Source organism: Propithecus coquereli, unplaced genomic scaffold, assembly GCF_000956105.1.
Source record: "Propithecus coquereli isolate 6110/MARCELLA unplaced genomic scaffold, Pcoq_1.0 Scaffold566, whole genome shotgun sequence".
Classification (NCBI taxonomy): domain Eukaryota; kingdom Metazoa; phylum Chordata; class Mammalia; order Primates; family Indriidae; genus Propithecus; species Propithecus coquereli.
The window spans coordinates 1,261,589-1,277,345 of record NW_012151574.1 but is presented as its reverse complement, the minus strand read 5'-3'; the positions used below and the strand labels follow the sequence as shown (position 1 = coordinate 1,277,345).

General features: G+C 50.7%; 1 protein-coding gene across 3 annotated transcripts in view; it reads left to right on the top strand.

The window, feature by feature from the left end:
* Positions 1-15,024, top strand: part of HNF4A (hepatocyte nuclear factor 4, alpha) — a 57,704-nt gene extending 42,680 nt beyond the window's left edge. For 2 of the 3 annotated variants that reach the window (XM_012657938.1, XM_012657936.1), the window contains exons 6-10: positions 3,718-3,805; positions 4,684-4,839; positions 7,486-7,722; positions 10,746-10,898; positions 11,902-15,024. In XM_012657938.1, coding sequence (XP_012513392.1) covers positions 3,718-3,805; positions 4,684-4,839; positions 7,486-7,722; positions 10,746-10,898; positions 11,902-12,044 — 777 coding nt within the window. In that variant the 3' untranslated portion in view covers positions 12,045-15,024. The remainder of the gene's footprint in view (positions 1-3,717; positions 3,806-4,683; positions 4,840-7,485; positions 7,723-10,745; positions 10,899-11,901) is intronic. The other variant, XM_012657937.1, reaches the window with a different exon arrangement.
* The last annotated feature ends 733 nt before the right edge of the window (positions 15,025-15,757 follow it).

Sequence of the window (15,757 nt, the reverse complement as noted above, 5' to 3'; positions counted from 1 at the left end):
ACTGGGCAGCCAGGGGCCTGCTAGTCCACCTGGGATTTGGCCTTGGACTAGTTTGATTTTATTTAACAAAGCACATAGAGCTCACGTGTGCCTGGAACTGTTTAAATCACTTTACAAATATTAACTCATTTAATCCCTCCAATGACCCTCTGAGGTAGATGCTATTATTATTCCCATCTTATAGGTGAGGAAACTGGGGCACAGAGAGGTTAAGTAACTTGCTCAAGGTCACACAGCTAGTATCCAGTACAGCCAGGATTAGAGCCAGACAGGGAAGCTTCAAAGTCCAGGCCCCGAACCACTGCACCATGCAGCATTCCTGGGGGGATGTTGACAGGGACCCAGGGCCAGGGATCAGGAGATTTTGGCTTAAGCTGAAGCTCTGAGACTGGTTCTCTGGGGGATCCTGGACAAATGACTTCCTCTCTCTGAGCCTCAGTCTTCTTATCTGTAAAGTAGGAATTATAATATTTCCTGTAGAGCATTGTTGGGAGGATTGAGGACATCACTGTCTGAAAAGTGCAAATTCACGTAGCGGAGACCAAAGCTGGCCTCCCTAAACGTTAGTTTCTTCCTTCTATCTCACCGAGATGGCCTAACTCAGCATTTTGTTTTCCAAAGGACATTCTTTGGAATATCGACAATATCCCAGGAGAAAAGACAGGGCTGGGGGGAGGGTGGCGTGTGTCTGTGGACAGATGAGTTTCTGAGATATCACAAATGACAGCTCCTGCCCAGAGCATCCCCGCAGACACTCCCCTGTCTAGGAAAGGGGAGCTGGACTGGGTCACCTTCCCAGCTTTGGAGGAAGCTCCTGGTGCATTTGCTTACCTGTCCTGTACCTTTGCACAAGATACGACACTGCAACGCATGCCAGCGTGTGAGAGCTTCTGGGAAGCCGTGTGGTCCAGGCAGCTGTTTAGCTTTGTGGCTGTCCGGGCTTCCCGAACTCCTCTGGGCCCCAGATGCTCCTGGAACACCTGTTACTGTTACACAGGGGGACACTTGGTGCAAACACTGGTTTGGCTGGTCCTCAGCCTCACTCAGGGGCTGGACCAGAGGCCCTCCCCCGTGGTTCCTCCCTCCGTCAGGGGAGTTGACAGGGCAGGGATCTTGGCCGGTCTGCCCCTTCCTTCTCCCTGCTCCTCACTCTGGCCATGGTCCCCTCTGCTGGAGAGTCTACATTAATGTTTAATCCCGCCTGTTCCTTCCCAGGGGCTTAGCAGGGCAACAAGATACCCCCAAGCTGAGCAATTGTTAACCTCAATTTCCCACCCAAACCTTTCTGGCTGGGGCTCAGAGCATTCTCAGAGAGCAATGATGGGTGGCCAGTAACACGGGACAATCATTAATCCCCCCACCTGCCTGCCCACCCCCCAGAACAGCCGCCATGTCAGGAGGTTGAAGCTGGGACCAGGAGGGTGCCCAGCTCCCCATTCATGGTGTACAAGGAACCCATCTTGCCCAGCACAGGTGGGTATACCTGGAACAGCTGGGGGCATTGTCCTCCAAGGACACCCCAATTCTGTCCACACTGCCCCAGGAACCAGCTTCTTTGTCTTGGACATCATCCCATTGAGACCCAGAAGTCTGGGATGATCGGATAAGGGGATGGAGGCCTAGAGAGAGGAAGCCTTTTGTCTACGGCCACAGCACAGGGACCCAAATCCAGTTTGAGAGCCACTGGGTGACTGACGAAAGGCCTGCGCGGAGCCTGGTGCATAGCAGGTGCTCGGCAGCGAGCGTCCTTCGCCTCCCTTCACGCTGGTCATGCAAAGTGGCTTCTCACGTCCAAGGCTGTTTCCCATTTTCCTCTTTCTCTGTCTTCCTCACAAGGTTCTAACCAAGGGGGGATAGAAGGGGTAGAGACAGGTGGCTGCCCAGGGGCTAGATCTAAACAGGAAGTCAAGACCTTTGCTCATTCATTCCCCCTTCCTTCATTCACTCATTCAAATATTTATTGAAGGCTTACTCTGTGCCAGGTATCGCCATGACTTACAACAGTTTAGCCTCCTTAGAGAGGCCTTCTCTGCCACCTGACGTAGCCATTCTGCCCCATTGCTCTGTACCTCGCACCCTTCATCTTCCTTTCTTCCCAACTCCCTCCTTCCGCCTGCCGGCCTTCCTCACCCCCTCATCCACCTCTTTTCCTTTCTTCCTTCTTTCCTCCCTCCCTCCCTCTTTTCCTTCCATCCTTCCTTCCTCCTTAGCATAACCACCCTCTGTCCTATTATTTATTCCTACTTTATTATCTTTTCCACCCCCTCCCCCATAGGACGTTAGGACCTTGTCTCTCTCTTTTTTAACATTGTGTTCCATTGTCTAAAAAAGTGCCTGGCACTTAGTAGGCATTTAAGATTTGATAACTGGAAAAATGGACAATCAAATTAATGAATGAACAAAAGCATTTTAACCTTCTGGTCTGGCTTGCTATAGAACCTCTAAACTCCCTTAACCCAATTTGAAAGATAAGCTCCCTGAGGCCACCCTACTACTATTTTTTTTTTTTTTTTTTTGAGACAGAGTCTCACTCTTTTGCCCGGGCTAGAGTGCCGTGGCATCATCCTAGCTCACAGCAACCTCAAACTCCTGGGCTCAAGCGATCCTTCTGCCTCAGCCTCCTGAGTAGCTGGGACTACAGGCATGCGCCACCATGCCTGGCTAATTTTTTCTATATATTTTTAGTTGTCCGATTCATTTCTTTCTATTTTTAGTAGAGACGGGGCTCTTGCTCAGGCTGGTTTCGAACTCCTGAGCTCAAACAATCCACCTGCCTCAGCCTCCCAAAGTGCTAGGATTACAGGCATGAGCTACCGCGCCCGGCCCCTACTACTATTTTTTGCCAATCCATCTTTTGGTCCTCATGCAAGCACTGAAGCCAACGGTTCTGAAAGGGCAGCGATGTTCCCCTGTGAGCTAGCTGGGCCTCGCTCGGACTCTAGTCTTCAAAGGCTGCCTTATGCTCCCTGCAGAGAAGGGGTCTGTGCAGCAGATGCTCTCCAAGGACCAGTGTTCAACCTCTGCTTTGGGAAGGACCAGCCCTGAGAACCAATGTCCATATCCAAGTTCTCGTAATGCTCTCTTGGAATCCTAGAATCTTGCAATGTCAGCTGGGCAAATGCCCAGGAGATCTTCCCGCCCAGTGATTTCCCAAACAGAATTGCACTTCAGAATCAACTGAGGAGCCCATTAAATGCAGATCCCTGGGCCCACCCCATACATACAGAATCAGAATCTCTGGTCGTAGGGCCTAAGATTCTGTGTTTTTAAATGCAATAATATTGCATAATTCTCTGTAGCTAGTCCCTGGGTAGGAATTTGGGACTCACAGTTTTAAAACTTTTGGGGGTCATAGTCCCATTTGAGAATCTCAAAAATATGCACACAAATTGTTGCTTATGGTTTCACAGGCACAGAGTGTGTCCGGGGGGAGCAGCTGCTTGCCCAAGGACACAGCAGTTCGAGGCCAGAGTCAGCACAAGGTCTCCCAGCCCTGAGTGCATGTTCTTTCCCCTTCCACGTTTCTGCCAAATCCTTTCCAGGTCCCTAGGTTTATCAGTTATGGAAGGAAGGCTGCAGTTTTATGATTGCAATTTTATAGTTCAGGCAGGCAGAGGCAGAGGGGAACAACAAGCTGACATTCCCACGGTCACTGAGTTGGCTAAGAGCAGCCTTCCCAAGGTGCGGATGCCAGACACTGTCCCTTCTCTCTTCAAGGTGGCCCTGCTCAGAGCCCATGCCGGCGAGCACCTGCTACTCGGAGCCACCAAGCGATCCATGGTGTTCAAGGATGTGCTGCTCCTAGGTGAGGAGGCCGCCTGCCCAGCCAGGGCTCTGCGGAGGGCATGCCCCATGTGGCACATACTCAGCAAGGGAGATTTTCACAGGGGCAGGCAGGGGTGAGGGAGACAGGCCAAGAGTGGCCCTGTCCTCAGGCTTGCGAATGGAGGACTCCAGGACTCAGTTCTCAGCTGGATACCCCACTCAGACGCAAGGAATACAATTCCCTCGGCACTAAAGTTAGAGCATAATGAGGGTTATCCCAGGAATTACCCATCATTATGATGTTCTTTCTGGAGTAGGAGCGAGAGGTGGCCAGGGATGGCACAAAGCCCCAGCCCCTGTCACCTGTGCCTTCATGACATATTTATTATTTTAAATGCTTATATAGCACACATTATATGCCAGAGACTATGCTAACTGCTTTTCAGACATTACCTCTTTTAAAAATACAACAACCCTCTAAAGGAAGCTCTATTATTTATCTCCATTTTATAGATGAGAAAACTGAGGCCCAGAGAGGTTAAGTAACTTATCCAAATATAACCAGCTGTAAGTGGTGAAGCCTTTAAACCAGGGCAGTCCAGCTCCAGAACCTGATCCCTTAACTTTGATGCTTTGGTGCCTCCCAAGTGGCCTTTGTATGTCATCAATAGTGTGAGTCGTGTTGGTAAAAGGAGCTCGGGGGTCCTAGAAAACCAAGTTCCAAACTCAGCCTGATGACTTCAGGCAACTCATCCTCTTAATCTGGGCCTCAGCTTCCTCGTCTGTACAATGGGCGTGACAATCCCAGCAGGTCCTCCTCCCTCTGGCACCAACCGCGTTACCAAGTGAAGAGCCAAAACTAGAGGAGAGATGTCAACCCAAAGTGACTGCCGCATCTCTCCCTCCCAACCCATCCAGGCAATGACTACATCGTCCCTCGGCACTGCCCAGAACTGGCGGAGATGAACCGGGTGTCCATGCGCATCCTGGACGAGCTGGTGCTTCCCTTCCAGGAGCTGCAGATCGATGACAACGAGTATGCGTGCCTCAAAGCCATCATCTTCTTTGACCCAGGTACAGGCCACACCTCCTAACCCATCTCTGACTGTCCAGAGCCTCGGCCAGGTTTCTCCTACTGGGTTATGTACCCGGAGTTCACAGCCGTCTCATGGTCAACGACAGCCGGGAGGGCTGTTTGCGTCAGCCGCCTTTAACAGAGGAGGCAAATTGAAGCTCAGAGACAGGATTTGACTCGACAGGACACACCGACTCCAAAGACTTAGGTGTTTTCTTTCTTTTTTTTTTTAATTCCTTTTTTTTTCTTCCTTTTTTAAATTTCAGAATATTATGGGGGTACAAACATTTTGGTTACATATATTGCCTGTGCATTGCCCAAGCCAGCCTGGTGTTTTCTTTGTCTTCTTTCCTTTCCTCCCTCCTTTCTTCATTCTCATCTCCTACCTTCCTTCTTTTCTTTCTTTCATCTTTGCTTCTTTTTTTTTCTTTTTACTTAGCCTTGACTTGAAGCTCCATCTTTGCTTCTTTTCCTTGAAAAATTTTATCAAAATAATATCTACACGTACTTAAAATGCAAACAGTTCTCCCCACCCTACCCTCCTGTTTCTGGCTGAGGGCTATTTCCCCAAAAGCACTTCTGATTCTTTTTCTGGCAGCTACCTCCACAGTTCTCAGTCAAATGCTAAGCCTTCTATTTCTTGATTTACCCATTTTAGATCGTGTCTTTCCTCCTAGGACGGCTGAGGGTTTTGCTCAACTTCACTACCATTCCCATGTTTTTTCCCCGTCCTCCCAATATATTTTTATTGTTATTTTTGTGTCTGTGTTGACTACCTTTGCAACTTTGGGTTATGTGCTTTTATGCCTTTATTTCTCACGCTATCAGCTGTAGACAGCATCTCCCAGCCCTTCACTCGGCCGCGTAGGGAGGACGCACCCTACACTTCCCGTCGGCTCCTGACTCTCCTCTCCGCTCTCCCAGTACTGACTTTTGCACCTGCTGCTTTACCGAATGTCTTCGTAGCCACATCCTTGCGCACAGCCTGCACTCATTTCCCAACGTCGGGGTGCCCCAGCCCTGGAGGCTCGCCTGCTTCCTCCCTTACATGTTAGAGAGGACCTACTGTGTGCCGGGCACTGTCCTCAGTGCTCAGGCCCCGTCTGCATAGAGATCATCTCTAGCAATTCGGTAATGAAGAGGAAGAGGCCCGCCATGGATCGAATGCTCACTAAACACCCTTTTAAACACTTTATGCGGGTTATCTTACTGCATGTACCTATGAAGTAGGGATTATTATTATCTCCATTTTGCAGATAAGGAAACTGAGGCATGGGGAGATTGATTAACTTGCTCAAGGTCCTGCAACCAGGAAATGGCAGAGCTCGGATTTGAACTTCAGACTACCTATCAGTCCCTATCTATCTCTCTCTCTCTCAGGTCCATGCTCTTACCTACCACATGCTAGTCCCCATTACCGGAGGGTGGGGTTTCTAGTTCTGGTTTCCTCTAGAGCCTGGCCCAGGCTGCATCCCCCACAGTGCTCCGCATGGGCCTGGACAGGTTGAATTGCTCTGTCGAATGTGCAGGATTACTGGTGCTGAGTCAGAGGCCGCAATCTCCAGCAACCTGAAGGGGCAGGGTACCTAGTCCAGGGCCCGGCATGTAGGTGACCCTTGCCCTGGATCACCCAACCAGTGCTCGATAAATGTTTGTCAACTGAATGAAAGAATGCACAAACATAGTTCAGTGCAGAGAGAGCTCACTGGAATTGTGGGTGAATTCTCTTTCAGCCACTTTCCTTGTTCATATAACAGGAAATAAATGCATTATCTCCATGAAGGTTGAGATTAAAGTATTGGTTGAGCCCTTGAGTTTCCTTCCAGGTTGAGGATCTAGAATTTATGCACTGATTTTTTCCTTCATCCTTCCATCCATCTACCCATCTCCTCGTCCCATTATCTATTCAATAAATATCCACTATGCATGGTACTGAGTGGGGGATTTAAAATGGCAAATGAGACATCTGGCTGCCCACACGCAGCTCACAGCCTAATTGAAGGACACGTACATCCTGTGTGGTCAGTAGTGATGGAGGAGCCACAGAAATTTGGGGACACAAAGGACACTTATGATGTAGACTTAGGAGGGTAGATGGAGAAGGCTTCCTGGAGGAGGTGAAACCTCACCTGCATCCCCAAGGCAAAAGGAGGCAGGAGCCAGGGAAAGGGAGACTATTCTAACACAGCAGAAGCAGCTTGTCCTGAGGTCTGGACGGCAGGACCTCAGCTGTGGGCCAGAACCCCAAGTTCACATCATGGCTCTGTCAGCAACTGGCTGTGTGGCCCAGGGCAGGTCTTTCCTTGCTCTGTGCCTCAGTTTCCCCACGTGTAAGATGAGGAGGTTGGCAGGTGCCTGCTGAGCGTGGTCCTGAAGTCCTGCCCTCCCTCCTGTGTTCCCCACTCTCCTGGTTTAGTATCTTACTAAATGTGGCAGAAATCTTTTTCTGCCTGAGTCTTAGAAGCCACTGTGCAAGGGTACCCTGGATGTTGAGGACCCTGAATCCTTGTTCCAGCACTGCTGAAGACTCCCCGTGTGAGCTTGGGTAGCTGGGGCACACAAGTCAGGGGTCATCTGGGTCCTGGCTCCCCAGACACTCCAGCTGGACTCTGCTGCCCTCCCTGGCCCACCCCCTTCCATTGCAGATGCCAAGGGGCTGAGCGACCCAGGCAAGATCAAGCGGCTGCGGTCCCAGGTGCAGGTGAGCTTGGAGGACTACATCAACGACCGCCAGTACGACTCACGCGGCCGCTTCGGCGAGCTGCTGCTGCTGCTGCCCACCCTGCAGAGCATCACCTGGCAGATGATCGAGCAGATCCAGTTCATCAAGCTCTTCGGCATGGCCAAGATCGACAACCTGCTGCAGGAGATGCTGCTGGGAGGTCTGTACCAGGTCCAAGAGGGGTGGGGGGTGCTGGGAGACCCACCAGGAGACAAGCCTCCCACAGACCTGAGCTCACCTCTCAGCTCCATGGCTTCCCCACTGTGTGGCTTTGGGAAAGTTGCTTAATCTGCCGTGCGTCAGTTTCCCCATCATAAAAATGGGGACAGGGACAATGGCCCATTTGTTCAGGCACTGAAAGCCTAGCATGTGGCAGCCACTGCTCTCAGTGGTGGAGATTCAGCAAAGAACAAGGTCTTTGCCCACCCGGAGGTTGCATGTGTGCGTGCATGTGGTGTCTGTGTGTGCATGTATAAAAGCTTCTGGGAACAGAAAATAGCCAGGTATATGATAAAGAAGGTAACAGCAGCTTTTGAAACAAACAGGAAATAAACAGAGCTTAACTCTTTAGATAGGTGGGAGACCCCTCCAAAGTGGCGACTTTTGGGCTAAGGCCTGATGGACAAAAGGAAATGGAAGATTTGAAAGCCAAGAGAAGAACATTCCAAGCAGAAGCAACTAGTTCAAGGCCCTGAGGCAGAAGGCGTTTGTGTGTTTGAGAAAGAAGGACAAGGTTGTGAGACGGGAAAGGTGTAGGGGGTGATGACGGAGACTGGGCAGAAACCAAATCAGAAACACAGGGCTTTGTAAGCCAGGGTCAGAAATCTGAATTTTAGTTTCGTTGCAACTGTTGTAAAGAGAGTGAAAATCAGGCTAATGTTTTAAACAAACCACTCCGGTTATTGGGTAGAGAGTGAAGTTCAGGGGGCAAAGTGGAGACCCCCGAGGATGTTGCCGCTGCAGCCGTGTGAAGGATACAAGAGGCTTGCACCGTGGAAATGGGGACACAGAGATAAACTTCCCCCGTTTGGAGGAAGAACCCACGGGATTTGCTGATGGGTCAGATGTGGGAAGTGAGGGGAGGAGGAGGAGTCGAGGACAAAGTCTACGTTTTTGCTCTGAGTAGCAGAAATGATGGAATAATGACTGTGATGGGAAGACTGAGAAATGGGGATGGGGTGGTGGCGAGGTGACCAACAGAACTGTCTTGCTTCTGTTAAGCATGAGATGATTGTCAGATACCCAAGCCGAGTTATCAAGGAGGCAGTCTAAGGAAGAGGTCTTGCTGGGACACCAGATGAAAGGCAGCTCTGTGGCCACGAATTCCAGCCTTGACAAGTCAGGAGAAGAGGGGGTTGCCGTGGAGACAGTGGAGGAAGACTAGCCAGGGAAGTTCCAGAATTCAAGAGAAGAGTGTGTTTTAAGGAGGACAAGCGTTTCATGGTGTGAAACTCTGCAGAGAGAGAGAAAGGTGGGGAAGGGGGCGTGAAGGGGGGAGGGGAAGAGAGAGGGAGGTGCCCATTGCATCTTCGACTTGGGGGCCCTTGGCTGTTGTGTGGGGAGCGATGTCAGAGAGCTGGGAGAGTGGAAACTGAAGAGAAGCCACGAGGAGGATGGCAAGGCAGTGACTAGAATGACGGCGTGTGGAATCTTGTCTACACTCAAAGAGCAGTGAAGATGGGGTGATAGAGAGTGGAGAGTGGGGGTCAGTGAGCTGACGGCCTCAGCAGGTTGAAGAAGTTTTGCAGCGATGGTACGAGACTAAGGAATCTGGAAGAACAGGAGACAAAACCAAAGTGAGGGTGCTTGAACTCAAGATGCTGGAGGTGATGCGGTCACTGCTGATGGCACGGCGAAGGGCAAAGTTTCTCGTCCTCAGCATTAGTGACATTTGGGACTGGATAATTCTCCATTGTGGGGGGCTGCCCTGTGCATTACTTGTCTCCATCCCTGGCCTCTAACCATGAGACACCAGCGGCACCTCTCCAGCAGTGACAAACAAAAATGTCAAATGTCTCCTGATGGGCCAAAGTCATCCCCAGTTGTGAAGTGCTGTCCTGTGGTAGCTCATTTTGTTCTCACTTTGACCCTGTGAATATGGGCTAATTATGAACCAGGTGTCACTGAGATCAGGGTCAGGGGCTTGTGGTCTGTTGCCAGATAAACTTGGGTAAGATACTCTCTCTGGGCCCTGCTATCGCATCTGTAGAACGGGATAATAATGGTATCTGCCCTATAGGATTTTTGTGAGGATTAAATTATGTAAAATATGAAAAGCGCTATATAAAACAGTGCCTGGTACATGATAGGTGCTTGATAATTATTAGTTATCATTGATGTATCAAGATGTACTTTAGAGGCCTCTTGCAAGGCTTGAAATTCCATCATTATCATATTACTGACTGTGGCCTATTACCAAACACCATACCCTATATGGTATTATCACTCCCTGACATGTTTTCTGAAGCAGTTGCTGTGTTCCAGACACTTTGCTAGGCCCTCAAAGAAAGAAGGAAAATCCACATGTAATTGTCATGCTCAGAGACAGAAGAAGGGGTTGTTCCCAAAAGTTGTGCTGCAGATAAATTAGCCGGGAAATTCCCAGGAAGGAGAGGAAGGAGGGTGGGGAGACGCAGGAGAGGCTTCCAAGAGGAGGAAATATCTGATCTGGGATTTGGACTTATGGGCGTGGGGGCTGGAGAAAGCATCTCTGATAGAAGTGGCAATGACGTAGGAAAACACAGGAGGCACATGGATGCTCTGAGTAGGTCAGGTTGGCTAAAGCAGAGATGTGGGGGACAAGGCTGAAAGCTGAGTTGGACCAAATGGTTGAAAGACTTTCATGGCAAGGAGCTGAGAGCCATTGATTGAATCCAGTATATTACTATACAACCAGTACACGACTCATTGTAATATTTAAATGATCTCAGAGCTTCCTTGTATGCTCCTTGTTTCTTTCAAGGCACTTTTGTCCTCTTGGTTTGTTGGGTCCTCTCAATACCCTCGTTAAGCCTGTAGAAAGGGATGGGGTCACCCCTAGTTTACTGGCCCGGGAACAGGTACCTGACAGGCATGGTCAGTGCGGGATGGGCAGGTGATTGGCCACACCGGGAAGATGGTGCCTAAGGCCTGCGGTCGTCATCCCAGACTCTCCCAACCGACTGATTCCCTCTCTACCTTCAGGGTCCTCCAGTGACGCACCTCATGCCCACCACCCACTGCACCCTCACCTGATGCAGGAACACATGGGCACCAACGTCATTGTTGCCAACACGATGCCCGCTCACCTCAGCAATGGACAGATGTGTGAGTGGCCCCGACCCAGGGGGCAGGCAGGTGGGCACCTTGGGCTCTACCTGGCAAGGGGTGAGGATGAGGGCCTAAGAGAGGAGGTAGGAGCAGGTTGAGTCTAGAAGGCAGACCCAGGATACAACAGTTCTCTGCGCTCCAAGGTAGCGAGTGAGGGGTGAGGCTGTCCATTCAGTGAGGTGACTGACAGCCTCTGCTGAATAAAGCTGTCCTTGGGGTGAGACAGTCCATTGGATGAGTTTTCCCACTGGGTGAAGATGGACACTGGGTGAAAATTCCATTAGGTGACATTGTCCAGTAGAAAAGTCTTCACTGAAGTAAGGCTGCCCAACTGGGTAAGGCTATTCATTAGACCATTAGGTGAGACTGTCCACTGGGTCGGGATGTCACTGGGCCAGACCATCCTCTGAAGTAAAATCTCCAAAGTGTGAGTGTCATCGGGCAAAGTTCTTCAAAGAATAAGATTATCTATAGGATGAGGTGGTCCCCTGAGATGAGATGGCATTTCATTGAGATCATTCTTTGGGGAAATTGTCCATTTTTTAAATTCTATTTTAGAATGTCTAAATGTTTAAGAGGGAAGTTGTCCATTGAATGAAGTTGGCCAATTGGGTCAAAGTTACTCTTCGAACCTGTGGTGAGGGTGGGGCCAATTAGTTTCTATTACTCATCTCCTAAAGAAATGGGTATTTTTTTGAGCCATTTAGCCTGGGTCTCATCAACTACTACTCTTACCAAGAAAGAGTCACCTATCCCATTGCCCTTGGCTCAGTCAGACCTAGGCCCTGCTTTGGGAGAAACAGCCCAAGATTCCATATCAAATGGTGGAGGAGATGGGTGGTAGGATCTTCTAGACCTCTTTTGAGCCATAAGAGACCTTAGGGATTATCTGGTTTAATGCTCCCCTTTTATAGCAGAGGAAACTAAGTCTGGGGGTGGGTTCGGAAGGGAAGAGCTTTCCAAGGGCTCTTCATTTACCTCCCCCAGGGGCTGAATTCTGAGCAGCGCCTCTCTGTCTTTGTCCTTCCAGCCACCCCTGAGACTCCACAACCCTCACCGCCGGGTGGCTCGGGGTCGGAGCCCTACAAGCTCCTTCCAGGAGCCATCGCCACAATCGTCAAGCCCCCATCTGCCATCCCCCAGCCGACCATCACCAAGCAGGAAGTCATCTAGCAAGCCGCTGGGGGTCGGGGGCTCTGCTGGCTCCCCCCAGCCCCCTCAGAGCCTGCCTGGTGATCACTTGGTCTCAGCAATGGAAGGCGTGACACCAGGGCCAGCCCCAGAGTGGTAATGGAAAGGGGGAAGGGCCCGAGCACATGGCTGATGGCCACAGCCCATTGCCACCCGTGACGCCCTGCTCTGGGAGACACGGCTTTGACTTGGGGAGACCCCAGCTGGAAAGTCCTCTGCTGCCCTGGACAACTTTTCTCATGTCGAAGCCACTGCCTTCACCTTCATCCATATCTACCCCCAACTTCACCCCGGAAGGACGGCTGTCTGGAGATGATGCGGGGTCCTGCTTAAACCCAGCTCCCTTTGCCTCAGACTGGTGCTGCTTCCCTCCCAGTACCTGTCGTGGTGTCAGAGCACCTCACTCCTCCCTCTCCTGCTGCCCCCACCTCCAACACCCCTCTCCCTCCACCCACCTCCTTGGCCATCCTGTCTTCTCCAAAGCCACCTCGCTAGAGGCTGGGGGAGACTTAGAAACGATCCCTCAGTCATTCCTGGAACATCTCGTAATCCTGGACTGGGGCTAGGCAGAGAGCAGAAGACTCCATTCCTCCCCCTCCAACCCTACCGCACTTCCCTTCTTCAGGGACCTGGGTGGGTCTTCGGAGTGACGATGGTTTTAGGCTTTCAACAGGAGAGAGCAAGCCAAGGTTGACAACTGCAACAGGAACTTGGAGGGAGGGCTGGAGCGGTCAGAGACAGCATCTGGGAAGAGGCAGACCATGCACCAGGCCTTTGAGGAAGAGTGGGATTCTGGCTGGTAGAGCGGGTGAGATAGGACATTCCGAAGAACAGCCTGGACAAAAGCCTGGAGGTAGGAAGAATGGCATGGGAGAGAGGCGACACAGAGACAGGGTCTGCTGGGCTGGAATGCCAGACTCAGGCCCTGAGCAGCTGGGGGACATGCGCAGTGAGCCAGCTTTCACAGATGAATACAGCAGTTCTACCAAGGTGGGGTGGCAGGGAGGGAGCAGGGAGGTCAAATGGGGTTGACAATGTAACACGGGTGAGAGTGACATGGCTTGCGGATGGATGAACCCTCAGACCAGAGTGACATCAGGGAAGAATTGTCCCCAGGGCCTGTCCCAAGCTCTTCCTAACTCCCAGGCACTGTCTTAAGGCATTTGCCATGCATCATCTCATGTAATCCTCCACAGTACCTGGAGATTGTTACAGACGGTGAAGTTGGGTTCTAAGAGGTGACGAGATTTTTCTGGAAACTCATGCAGCTGGTAAGTGGCCAAGTCAGGACTTGAACCCAGGTCTCCCGAGACTAGGAGCTCTTAACCACAGTGGCTGAACATCTTCTCCAAAAGGGCCCCTCTGTCCTCACTGTGATCGAGTTGAGGGACTTCCTGGCCCTTTCACCAGCCTCAGAAACCAATGGCTCCTTCTTCCCAGGAGCCCGGCCAACTCCTGGGACTAAGACTGGCCTGAGGTGGCACCAAAATCCACTTAGGGTCCAGAATCCTGTTTGTTGGTAAATATTAAGGAGAATTTCTGACTCTTGACCCCTTTTCTCTGTTCATTCCCCAAGTCTGGGGGAGGGGCAGCAGGGGCTGGTTCCTGGGAGACAGAGCTATCTGGTGGGCAGCCTGGGAGGTGGGGGAACAGTTTGAGTAGGGACAGGGAGGGCTAAGAAGACCTGGGTGTGAGGCCTGCTCTGGGGATCGACACTCAGGTGCATTCTGGACACATTAAACCCCAGGACAGAGCAGCCAGCGCTTCACCCATGCAGAATCTTGGAGGCTTTGGGGACAGTCTGGAAATTGCCACTGGCCAGTGGGAACAAAAGGGATGTGTCCTGGGGCTGGAGGTGTGATTGGGTAGGAGAGTGAACCGTTAGACTGACCACCTACCCTCCACCCAAGGCTGACCCTTCTGAGTGGAGGGGTCAGTACCCCAGGACCCAGAAGTCCCACCATTGGTGAGTATTCCTTTCTGTGGAAGAGACACAGGGAAACATTGAGACAGTGTGTCAGGGAGAAATCTGCACGTCCTCCGCACTGTCAGGAGTGGCCTTCCCCTGTCCATCAAGCCAGGTCCCCAATCCCAGGGGACACTGCTTCCTGCACAGAGCTCCCAAGCCTCCCTCGGCCACCTCACTCCAGTGCCGCAGAAGCCCCATAGGGCAGGGAAGCCGTAATCATTCTGGACATTGTGGTCATTCCCACTCTGTTCCTCCACCAGGTGGCTCAGGCCTCTGTTGTGGGAGCAAAGTTGAGATAAGAACACCCCATGGAGTGGAGTGGGTAATGGTGGCCTTTAATGGTAGCAACCTTTTGTAGCAGGGGGTTGGTCCTTTGCCCCAGAGCCACCCTTTCTGGAGGAGAAATCCATTCCACTTTAATAACTATTGCAATTCAGGAAACATGAAACAAAGAAAAGTTTACTTTTCTGATTCTAAGCTTGAGGACACAACATTGGAAAATCATCTTTTTTTTTTTCCTATCTGAGTTGTGGTCCTAAAACATAAAATCTGTTGGACGAAAAATGGTTGTTAGGGGGCAAGTGTGGGCACTATAATTCCTCCACCAACACACCCTCTTCTTCGGGGAGCTCTCAGGAACTTCTAGAATCCACATGGCTCTGCTGAGAGTGGGTGGAGGAGAAGAAAGAGTTGGAAATGGATGCTCTTGTGTTTCTTGCGATGACCAAGCCAATGGCATCTGCCAAATGTTCCTGTGATCTGCCCCGATTCAGAGGAATTGTGAAATTCACATCAAGCGATTCAGGAAGTGGGCTGGGTCCCATCAGACCCACCCACATCTTCCCGTGGGTGTGAGTGTCGTTAGGTCCTGTGCTGACCCCTGAGCACCCGTCACTGCCACCTGATGGGGCGAAGAAGCAAAAAACATTTCTTACTCTTATGTGTTTTAACAAAAGTTTATAAAACAAAATAAATGGCGCATATGTTTTCTAAGTCCTTGGATGGGCGTCTTTTCTTTCTTTCAGGTGTTAGAAGTAAGAATGAGGGTAATCTCATAGTTCTATATAGTGTACAAAATGCTTTCATATCCATGATTATTTTCTTCATCTTCCCATCAAGAGGTCAGCGGGTTAGACATTATGATTACCTCCCACTTTATAGATGGGGAGACTGAGGCTAAGGGGAAGTGATTTTCTTTGAGAAGCAGAGGCGGACATCCAACCCTGGTGTCTTGACTCCAGGTACTCAGTATGTGGGGAGAGTGCAAGTTGAGCCTCCCTCCTGAAGAGGGGAGGAAAGAGGGAGAAGGTGATAGAAAAGTCTGGAAAAATGGCAAGAGGATCCAACAGTCTGTCGTCTACCATCAGGGTCGACAATGGAACCCTTTTCTGGGTCACCTCAACCTACCAGCAATAGCAGATGAGTAGCCATGGGGACGTTTCATAAAAACAAGTGTTGTTTTTTTAAAAAAGAAGAAAAACAAGGGAGGCATTTGAGGCTGTCCAGGCAGGTCTGGAGCTGCTTTGGTCCTCTCCCTTGCTAGACTAGGTAGGGGGCCTTGTGTGGGGCCACCACTGCCTCATATTCACTTGGGGATGTGCTTATAGCCAGCTTGTGAGAGTCGATTGTTAGCTTCTCTTCCCAACTCCACGTTTACTAGCTTGAAATGGGCCACGGTGGGAGCATTGACACCATGAGGACCAGCCAATGACACAAATCGGGGCTT